Source organism: Oreochromis aureus, linkage group 6 (genome assembly GCF_013358895.1).
Source record: "Oreochromis aureus strain Israel breed Guangdong linkage group 6, ZZ_aureus, whole genome shotgun sequence".
NCBI classification, from domain to species: domain Eukaryota; kingdom Metazoa; phylum Chordata; class Actinopteri; order Cichliformes; family Cichlidae; genus Oreochromis; species Oreochromis aureus.
In genome coordinates, this window is record NC_052947.1 from 13,587,069 (window position 1) to 13,598,747 (window position 11,679).

General features: G+C 40.0%; 1 protein-coding gene across 1 annotated transcript; it reads right to left on the reverse strand.

The window, feature by feature from the left end:
• Positions 1 to 122: 122 nt before the first annotated feature.
• Positions 123 to 8,152, reverse strand: LOC116335296 (cytochrome P450 3A30-like). The gene is made up of 14 exons (XM_039613003.1): positions 8,030 to 8,152; positions 4,978 to 5,155; positions 4,795 to 4,888; positions 4,238 to 4,290; positions 3,893 to 3,992; positions 3,687 to 3,800; positions 3,207 to 3,295; positions 2,946 to 3,094; positions 2,708 to 2,835; positions 2,555 to 2,621; positions 2,312 to 2,472; positions 981 to 1,207; positions 670 to 832; positions 123 to 398 (listed from the first exon to the last, which is right to left on the reverse strand). The coding sequence occupies exons 2-14, from the start codon at positions 5,046 to 5,048 to the stop codon at positions 321 to 323; spliced, it is 1,494 nt and encodes a 497-aa protein (XP_039468937.1). The 5' UTR covers positions 5,049 to 5,155; positions 8,030 to 8,152; the 3' UTR covers positions 123 to 320.
• Between the last annotated feature and the right edge of the window lie 3,527 nt (positions 8,153 to 11,679).

The following is an 11,679-nucleotide window of genomic DNA, read 5'->3' on the forward strand; positions in this document are numbered from 1 at the left end:
GCCTTGAGATGACTGTTTTTGGAAACAACATAAAATTGACATTAACATTTATTTTCCTACTGTGAACAGCAAAATTATTACATTCAGAGTTATCTGGCACACATAATAATGACAGGACAGAGTAAAAGAATCTGGACTTTATTGATTTTAAAGATCAGTAAAATGGTTCATCTGTCACTCAGTTAAGGAAAAAAGATGCAGAGGTACACGCTTGGACTGTTTCGGTAAAAAACTAGCATTTGCTTCTGTACACAAACAGTTTGTAAAGAGCACAATTAAGAAGAGAATCTTTCATTGTCATTTTATTTTTAGCAGGAAGGTTAAGAACGTGGCACCAGCTTCAGTTTGATTGGTCGTTTTGGCTGTAGGAGACCTTGGACGCCCAACTCAATGGGGATCTGCAGAGAAATAACATGTAGAATAAATGACAAATACACAAAACTCTGCCTTCTTATTTCAGATCGCCATAAAACTTAAGGTGAAAAGCTGATGGAAAACGTAAAAATCCAACTTTTTTATGGAAGTGCTGTGTCAGTTCGTGACTTTTTATCTTTGGACTGATAGACACGGTGGATGCATCCCCCATATTACTATTGAACTAGCCATGAATAATATTGGGACAGGGCTCTTCATACAGCATAAAAAAGGCAAATTGATCTGGGCTCTCACCTCGGTCTCCTTACACACAGAGAAGCTGTACCTCTGGAGGATCTCCACTATTGCAAGTTTCACCAAAACCAGAGCAAATCGCATCCCAATGCAGTTCCTCGGGCCTGCTCCAAAAGGCATGTAGATGTACGGATCAATTGTCTCCTTGTTTTCCTTGCTGAACCTGAGACACACACACACACACACACACACACACACACACACACACACACACACACACACACACACATATTAACAACAGAAATGGGGTAATGTCCCACAGAGCTTCATTCTGCTTTGTCACATCAGACACGTGTGAATCCTTTCCGTACCTCTCAGGTTTGAATTTCTCTGGTTCAGGCCAAATCTCGGGGTCCCGATGCATCGGCCAGGTGGGGACTATGACAACCATACCTTTTGGAATCACAAAGCCATTTATCTCCACACTGGCCTTGGCCACACGTTCCAAACGTGAAGCAATGGGGAACAATCGGAGAGACTCATTGATGACACAGTCGAGATACTCCATCTGCATTAGTTCCTGGTACTGGATGGGAGCCTGAACACAAGCACATAAACATGAGTGTGTACACTGATGGATGATAGAGATATACTGAGAGAAGCTGAACATTGTTTCTTATTTACATTATATATAACTATATATCATTAAGTAAAATAATATAACCACCATAACACAAATTATTATACCACATTATATTTACTGTGGGATTTAGTTTAGTTTTGTGATAAAAGCCAGACAGGTTGTGTTTGTTTACTGCACATCAAAATGCGTAAGATCAGCAAAGAATAACCTTTTTTCAAATTGAGTTAAACTGTGATGTCATTCAGAGCCACTTGTGATATCACCCAAAAGTGGTTTGTTGTGGAGTTCTTCTGCCATCTAGTGGTAAAAATTTTAAACATCCATCCATCAGCTTCCACTTGTCCTTTGCTGGAGCCTATCCCAGCTGTCATAGGGCGAGAGGCAGGGTACACCCTGGACAGGTCGCCAGTTTGTCACAGGGCTAACACACAGAGACAGACAACCATTCACGCTCACATTCACTCCCGCATTGACACCTATGGGCAATTTACAGTTTCCAAATAACCTATCCCCATTTTAAAACAGTAGTTTGAATTTCTGGTGGAGAGACAGTCTGTATGCACTATTACAATGTAGTAAGTAATCAAGGAAAATGCATAAAATAAGATAAAAGGAAATGCAATTAAAACAACCTTGAAAGAAAAATTAAAGAAAAAATACAATTTCTTATAGGTAAATTTGGGAGTTTATTATGAACTTGATCATTATGCATTGTTAAAAGGTGACTTTTTCTTCTGTGAACTTTTTATATTGTTTGCAAAGGAAGCCTGTGTTTATTATGTCTTTGTGAAATGATTTTAACTTGACTTTGCAACCCTCCTTAGCTAACACAGCTCCCTGAGACAGCTGGATTAGCCCCCATCACCCCACGACCCTAAACTGGATAGAAGGAAATGGATGGATGGATTTTCGTGTATAAATCAGGATGTGTGTTTGCATTAAAGGGGAGATAAGTCAAGCCTGGAGTCAAATCTGGAGTAAAGTGGGATCTCATCAAAGAAAGGTTTTTCTCACTTTAAGACTGCTGTTCAGTTCCAGATGTTCTCACTTCTCACGTACCTTGTTAGGGAAGGTTGCATCCACCTCCTCCTGCAGCTTTTTCATCACCTGAGGGTTTGTTGCCAAATTGTAAGACAAGAAAGTGAGAGAGCTGCTGGTCGTTTCGTAGCCAGCAAAGAGGAAAATCATCGCTTGAGAAAGGATCTCATGATCTGTCAGACCTGAGGAGATAGGAGGGATATACACGTTAGAACAGCTTTAAGCTGGTTTTTCCATGTGTGGAGACGTGTGTCCGTGTATCACCTTTATCCTGTTTGGAGTCATTATTTTGCTGAGAGTCGATCATTAGCTGGAGGAAGTCCACTCGAGTCTGGAAGTCAACAAACACAGTCTGAGAACAGCTGTGATCTTATGTCAGAACAGGTTATTGGTACAAACACAAACTCACAGCCGTACCTTTTGCTTGCTGGTCTCTCGCTCAATCTTGATCTTCTGTAGCGCAGCGTAAAAGAAGTCTGTCACAGATGCAGGGAAAAAGGCGAAGTCCAGTTTTTCCAATACGGGAATCAGGAATGGAAAGATGACTGAAATTTTTTTTAAAAAGAAGACATTTATTAATGGAAGAGGAAGGACAGCAGCTGCACTGATGATCTATGCATGAGCTGCAGTTATAATAATGCAATGAATACTTTACCAACAGCGAGGAAGATGGGGTTGAAAAAGTCAAATTTCAGCATCTTTTTGATGTTTGTGACAAAAGGATCTGAGGGGTTGTTGAGAGAGTCGATGTCCACACTGAAGGCGGTGCTGGTTACCACATCCATACTGTAGGGTCCGAAAAACCTGCAAAACCACACAAACACATCAAACATGACCTTTATTATTGCAGACTTAGAAGAGGTGATTCTGCGCGTTTTCTGATGTATTTAAATGAATACAGTATGAGAGATCTTACTCTTTCAGCTCTAGAGGTTCATCTTTATCTGCTTTCTTTTTCATGCTGCTGATCAGGACAGCTGAATGCTGCTTCATGATGTCAAGCATCTGAGGGACAAACAGACCAAAAAACTAAAAATGTCAACCCTGGATGTAATTACAACAGCACAGAGGTACCACTGTTTTTGTAGATCACCAGTCCATGAGAATGGGGCAGGGACCACTGTTAGAGACTGAACAAAATCTGTTAATAGATGTTTTTTGCATTGTATGTCTCCCTCGTGCTCTTATATTTACTACTTATATAAACTGAATGGGTCTAAGAAAAAACTCCCAAAATAGTTTTAAACAGTGAAACCAAGTAAGCTGAAAAGCAATGCTTTCTATTCTTTCTAATCTAGTTTCAGCATAAGTGACAGAGAGATTGGTTATAAATTGCTTTTTGTTTCTTTTGTTTTTTAGCATCAAACAAAAGCCGGAGGGCCAGAGAGGGACATACCTCTTTCAGTCTCCCAGAGGTGAAGGAGGGAGAGAGGATGCTGCGGATCCTCCTCCACTGATCATCCTCTGCAATGTTCACAGCATCGTACAGCGGCCCATTCAGACGGAAATTCTGTAATAACATTCAAAAGCAGCTGGTGATGAGGACAGAGGCTCAGATTTTTAAAAAAGAGACTGATTGAATCGTATAATGTCCTTACTAACCCTGCGGTTGGTGAAGAAAGAGTAACACTCCTTTATCAGGATAGTTTTTATCATAGCAGGATCAGTGATACACAACACGGGCTGACGGCCATCAAAAATGCTGTATAAACAGTGAAGGGGATTAATAAAACAAGAATTAATATGTTCATTTTTCATGCCACACACACACACACACACACACACACACACACACACACACACACACACACACACACACACACACACACACACACACACACACACCTGTAAAACTGGAGCATAAGCAGAGATAATAACCTCACCTATTTACATACTGTATATGCATTCAGATTCACACAAACACACACTGTAGAAAACACTACTTACCCCCACATTTTCCCATATTTCTTATAACACTCTTCATCAAAGTTAAAAAATCCCTGGAAACAAGAACGATATAAAAAATCTAATTATTAAAACACATCATGGGCTGTTTATGACGTAGAGCACTGAACAACACCAGATCACACAAAGATCAAGTGTGTAGTGTTGGCAACCGGACAAAGGCTGCTGTGCGTGACCATAGGTCATAGTGAAAGTTAAAGAAGGTGGGGCTTATCAAACGGACTTCAACTACACCAGAGAAGGATGATAACACAACTAAAAAAAATATGTGTCATCTTTCAATTATTCTACAAATCATAGAAAATAGTACTTGGATCATTATGCAAATATGACCCAGGTCAAGCTGTTACCAAGACTTTGGAAAATGTAGATAAACTGAGAGAGCAACGAAATCTGGTTCACTGATCTAAGACTGCGCACATAGGCAGCATTCAAAGTGATGCGTGGATCTGAGACATTAATATAGGGATCACACATTTAAAACAGTCCACAGTGGATATAGTATATACAGTATATATAGTGTAAGTGTTATTACCCACCTTTCTATATTTCAACATGGTGCCAAAAAATGGGATAGGTGAGGGCCCAGGGACTCCTAATCTCTTAAATGTCCCATATGTCCAGCAGGAATACCTGTGAAAAACATGGAACAGGTGTAAGAGAATAAAAGAAGAACAAAAGATGCAAATAGCTGAACACAACCAGTAGTTTTTAAAACTTACACAAACAGCAGTGTGATGAGGGCAGCCAGCAGGGTCCACGTCTCTGCGGACAAGAAGAAGAAGTACGCCATGTCTGCCAAGTTTCTCTCGTCTCTTTTTCTGTTTTCTCTCTTTCTCTCTTCTCTCAGTGGTAACACAAGTGTCGTGACCAGAGCCTTTTATTTTGTGCTGCACACACCTGTTGCATGAGTAAGGGAAGTGTGTGTGAGTTTAACCAATAGCAGCGGAGAGTATCAAGTGAATGATTAACGGAGAGAAAGACTGAGGAGCATTAACTGCGTCATAATCACGAGTAATAGCGCTGCTGTTTGTGATACAGAAGTCTTCAGGGCTAGTGAGCTCTCACATGCGTTGTTACAGTCAAGCTAGCCGCACCTACAATGTTGTTGCACTTTTCTTACGCATATTACGATACGGGTGCTGCTGACTGTCTGAGAAACACGAGTCTTCTGCATCCTGGCATTTGTCACTATTTTACTACTCAATCCTCTTCGACCTTTGAAATAGATAGATAGATAGATAGATAGATAGATAGATAGATAGATAGATAGATAGATAGATAGATAGATAGATAGATAGATAGATAGATAGATAGATAGATAGAATTTATGATTCTTACACAACACAATGAAAATAACTTTTTTTCAACAAATTCTTGCACAGTTCACACAATATTTCCAAAACATTGTCTTCTCACTACACTGTACATTTCTATTCAATCTAAACTTATTCCCGACTAAATAAAATTGCACTATTGCAGTACTCAATTTGACTATTTTTGACTGCTATTTTTGATTGTCTATTGTCTATTGTGGTATCGTAAGGAATTATTTATTTATATAAATATATTTGTATGCATAACGGCTATTATTCTTAGAAACAGACATCTTAAGTTCATGTTATTCATCTGAAGAAGCACACAGATAGAATGAGTGTTATAAAGGACATAGTGTGTTGTTATACTGATACTGCCAGGAGAGGCAGTATCGGCATACTTGCCAACCTTGAGACCTCAGAATTAGGGAGACATAAAATAAGTTAAATGTCACCGTTATTCGCGGTCTAAGTGGGCCAAGAGCACCGGGTCCTCCAAAAGCCGGGTAGACCGGAATTGAGCAACTGTGAAATGGGACGGTCTAGCTTTCAGAATAATGTGTTTGAGTTATTTAAGTGACTTATATAACATGTTTAACTGCGTAGTAGGGAAAGACCGCGGGGGTTTGAAAACAATGTGCCGGGAGTTTGCTGTTCTCACCGGATCAGATATTTGAAGTTTACACAGCTACATTCTTATCTGGAAATATGTTAAAAGTTTATTTTGGCTGGGCTAATCTGGGATATGGTTTTTCAGTTTTGTTGTCCGGGTTGAAAATCGGGAGAAATTCGAGAGATTTTCGGGAGGGGTACTGAAATTCGGGATTCTCCCGGAAAAATAGGGAGGGTTGGCATGTATGAGTATCGGTGCCGTGTTACGTGAATGTGCTGTAAGAAGGTGGAAGAAGAGAGTGTCCTGTAGGAGGCAGTGAACGGACACAGATGTTATGAACACGTGACTCCAAAAAAGGTTCAGTAAACAAGTGGTAAATGGACTGATTCTTATTAAAGTGCTTTTCTACTCTCCTGGAGTAATCAAAGCGCTCTACGCAACATGCCATATTCACCCAATCACACCCATTCTCACAAGCACTGTCTCTCAACTGAGTGCTTTCTAACGATATTCACACACATTCACACTCCGACAGAGGCATCAGAGGGCAACTTGGGGTTCGTATCTTGCCCAAGGATACTTGACATGCAGACTGGAGGAGCCAGGGATCGAACCACTAACCTTCCGATGAGCAGGTGACTACTTGTTTTTTCAATAAACAAGTAGCAACGATATTCCGGTGTGAGGCTCAGTGAGTTCATTTTTATTTTTTAAAGATGCAACATCTATATTTTTAATGTTATAACAGGGAAACTGTACGTAAATACGTAAATATTTCATTAGATTCTCACTCTTTCTCTACCGCCTCACAGCCCAATGAACTTTACGGTTTAAGAGAAAATTAATAGTACATGAATTACAGTACTGTAGTCTGAATATTTTCCGCTTTGAATGAAATCACCTCCTCCATCTGAATGTCAGTAAGACAAAAGAAATGCTGGCTGACTTCTGAAGGAAAAAACTGGGACTATGCCCATGAACATCGATGTGGAGGTCGAAACATTGGACAAATACAGGTACTCTGGCGTTCACCTGAATGACATATTAGACTGTAGGACGTGCAGTGATGCTGTGTACAAGTAGGGGCAGCATCAGTAAGAAACAGTGAAATATTAGCGTCACCATTCATTTTCCCGTGTTATATCAGCTCAAAGATGAGAATATCCAGTACAGTACTGTAATATCTCTAAAACCGTACATTTCAGAGAGCTGTGAGGTGGAAGAGGAAAAGTGAGGTTGATCCCAAATCAGAATCCAGTGAAATATTTGCGTCACCTCTAACAGTTTTCCTGTAAAACAAACAAACAAACAAACAAACAAACCGCACACAATATCAAAAATACAGTACTGCAAATTTCTGTAGTTGGGAATATGGTCAGGTTGAATCGAAATGTACAGTATAGTGAGAAGACAATTGTTTGGAAATATATTGTCAACTCTTACAGAATTTGTAAATAATTTTTGTTATTTTCAGTGTCTAGTGTAAGAATTATAGATTAATTTCTGATAGTGAAAAACAGAAGACTCTCGTGCACCCGTACCGTAATATCCGTAAGAAAAGTGCAACAACATTGTAGGTGCAGCTAGCTTGACTGTGACTTCGCAGGGCTCACTTGTACTTTATGAGTTCAAAACAAACAAAATAAGGAAAACAATGCAATAAAAACAGCTGTGATTAGCATAAAGGTTTTGTTGTTTGAACTTTAATCTTATAGTATTTGGAATTTGAATGTTACAGAGCAGTCAAGTACAGTGTTTTTCACACAGGAGCACAGTCAAGTCATTACGAACATTTTTTGGTCAAATTGTTTTATATAAACAGCTTTAAACTTATACTGTACTCACAGAAAAACATGTCCAGGCATGTACTCAGATCTGTGGGTGAAAGTTCTTTTCCTGTTTTCCTGGTAAGAGGAAAGAGGCTGGTTTATGTAACAGGACTCCTCCTCTCTGAGATCAGCTAGAGATTACTTCAGTTCAGCCGAGCAAGAGGGAGCCATGGGTTTTGTTCTTTTCTTCTCTTTAGAAACATGGATACTGCTGATCACATTTATCTGCATATTTGTTATGTGAGTTACTGGTTACAGTAAAACACGGTTTAGATTCAAGGTGGCAACAGCTGAATTGGTCAAGCTCAGACAAGCAAGTTAACAGTAAACAGTGTTTGAGTGAACGTGTGCACCTTCATGCTTTAACCCCTTTGATGTTCTGTCTAGGTACGGCCACTGGACCATCGGTATATTTGAGAAGATGGCGATCCCGGGTCCAAAGCCAGTCATGTACTGGGGGACAATAGCCAGGCACAATCCTATATGTAAATCCTTGTGAATGCTATTTGTAAAGATCGAATGATTTGTACCAAGTATAGAAGGATACACTGAATATCTTAGTGATAAATATGCATTTCCCGTTAACAGGTTCACTACCTAGATGACTACGAGTGTGCTCAAAAGTATGGGAGAATATGGGGGTGAGTTTGTAAAAATGTCCTTATAAGAGTATTTGCATGTTTTTAATGGATTTCTCTGTTTCTGTCAGCACAACTGGATCCAAAGCTCCCTGAGCAATAAGAAATATTTTCCACTACATGCTGAAAACCATCCTGGTAAAGGAGTGCTTTAATTGAAAAGTTCTAACTCCCAGCACGACATTCTTCCTTCCAGTATTATTAAAGAGGCTCTAAACATCATTGGACCTAATGAACTCATCAATGTTATCAGGCTGCGTTCCGACTGCATTCAAACATGCAGTCGTGCAACCTGTTATCAAGAAAAGTAACCTTGATCCTAATGTTCTTGCAAACTATAGGCCGATCTCTAAACTTCCTTTTATGGCCAAAATCTTGGAAAAATAGTCCTTTATCAATTACTGACCTTCTTAGAGACTAATGGAATCAGTGAAAAATTCCAGTCTGGGTTTAAACCTCGTCACAGTACAGAGACAGTATTAGAGTTTTTAATGACCTGCTGATTCAACAAATTTCCCACGTGTGGGACTAATAAAGGTTATCTTATCTTATTCAGGGCGCTCAGTGGTATTGTTTTATTAGACTTAACCTCGGCTTTCGATACGGCTGAGCATAATATTCTCCTGGCAAGGCTAGAACATGTAGTCGGTCTTAAAGGTAATGTCCTTTCATGGTCTAAATCATATTTATCTCAGAGGTCATTCTCCGTCACCATGGGGAAATGCTCCTCCTCTTTTGCCCCTTTCTGTTGTGGTGTGCCCCAGGGTTCGGTGCTAAGTCCTACGTTATTTTCTTTGTACATGCTGCCCTTGGGACTCATTTTCAAAAGGCATAATATCTCGTTTCCAGAATGTTGTGGGGATGGAGCTGGACTCCCTTAAGGTGGTGTCGGAGAGGCGGATGTTGTCCAAAATAAAGACAATGTTGGATAATACCTCCCACCCACTCCATGACATGCTGGTCAGTCACAGGAGCACATTTAGTGAGAGACTGAGATTACCAAAAAGCACCACTGAACGACACAGGAAATCATTCCTGCCTGTAGCCATCTCCCTGTAAAACTCCTCCACATAACACACTGTATACTGCAATAGCTACACCCTTTTGCACACGCTCTTCCTCTTATTCAGCTATTTATCAATGAGTGACTTATATGCATATATAAGTCATGTATATATTGTATATATTGTGTCTATTTCTTACTTAGTGTATTGTCTGTCTTTGTTAATGTTTATACTGGAGCACTGTAACCAAAATAATTTCCCCTAGGGATCAATAAAGTATTCTGATTCTGATTCATTGTTACGCTGACGACATCCAAATCTACTTCCCCCTGAATCAGGATGTCCAGTCTGTTCAACTGTCTGTGGGAAGTTAAAGATTGGCTATTACAAAACTCTCTAACTCTAAATTATTGTTTTTGATAATCACATTCCCCAGGACCAGCTAACTGATACACTGGGGTCCTATCCCCGCCATCTCTCTTATACTGTTAGAAATCTTGGAGTGGTCCTTGATAGCTCCCTCAAATTAGACAAGCGTCTTCAGTTGTGAAAACGAGTTTTTGCCAGCTACGACAAATCTCCAAGGCAAAGCCCTGTATTCCACATAAAGACCTTGAAAAGCTTATCAATGCCTTTATCACTTCTAGACTGGACTATTGCAACTCTCTGTACTTGGGCCTCCAATTCTCTCTCCCCCAGCATTTGCAATTATTTCAAAATGCCGCAGCATGCCTCCTTACTGGCACCAGAAGGCCTGATCATATCACCCCGATACTTTTAAAATTTTCAATAACTTGGCGCCCAGTTACCTAACAGACATTCTCGGCATGTTTAGCCCCAAGAGAGCACTTAGATCCTCTAACCAACTGCTCTTAGTGCAACCAAGGCCCCAACGAAAGACTAGAGGGGAACGAGCTTTTGCAATTGCCGCACCTAAACTCTGGAATAATCTTCCAATCGATGTCCGCATGTCAGAATCCATTCATTCGTTTAAATCACACTTTAAAACTCACCTGTTCCTTCTAGCCTTTGAAGAAAATTAGTTCCGACTTCCTCCCGGTCTGCATTTGTGCTATGTAACTGTAACTGTAACTATAACTGTTTTATAACTGCTTTTGTTGCCATTTGCTGTAATCCGCTTTGCTGCCTTGTGTGAAGCACTTTGTTGGACACTGTCCTTTTAAAATGTGCTATAGAAATAAATATTGATTGACTGATTGACCTGCTTTACCAACCACAGAGCTAGAATATGAACATGAAATTAACACTTGCTGAAACAAAACATCCAACAGTCTGTTATAATAACCCATGAAGTGATACACATTAAAATCCTGCACATGTACAAAGTCCTGAATGATCTGATCCCATCATATCTTAAAGACTAGATCACTTTGCTCTCATCATTTGTTTGTTTCTTGTTTTATTTGGTTCCTAGAGTTCCTAAAAGTAGAATGGGAGGCAGCACATTCAGCTATCAGGCCACTGCACTGTGGAACCTCTCTAGCTTTGAGATGATGCCTCAGACTTTTGTTTTTTTGAAAAAGCTTATAGTTCAGGCTGGATCAGGGGACCCCGAGGCTGCTGGCAGACCTCTGATGATGCACAGACTCTTTCTTCTCCACTCCCCTCTTTTCACTCCCCACACATTTATCTGCCAATGTTGCACGTCATTAACTTTTTTCTCTTTTCACTTTTTTCCTATTTATTGTTTGTGGTCTCTCTGTGCCCCCAAACAGGCCCCACCCTGAGCCTCGTTCTGCTCGCTGTGTCTTCCAGCTCAAAAGAAATTTGTCCTCCACATCATCACCACGATCAATAAAGTACACATTACACCTGGTGATGATCACCAAACTGGTGACTCTCTGGTACTGTAGGCCATTAATTTTAGGTCATAAAATGCCTTGAGGTGACTGTTGTTGAAAACTACATAAAAATGAATTTTAACATTTATTTTGCTACTGTGAGCAGAAAAATTATTACATTCAGAGTTATCTGCAGCACATAAAAATGACAGGACAGAGTAG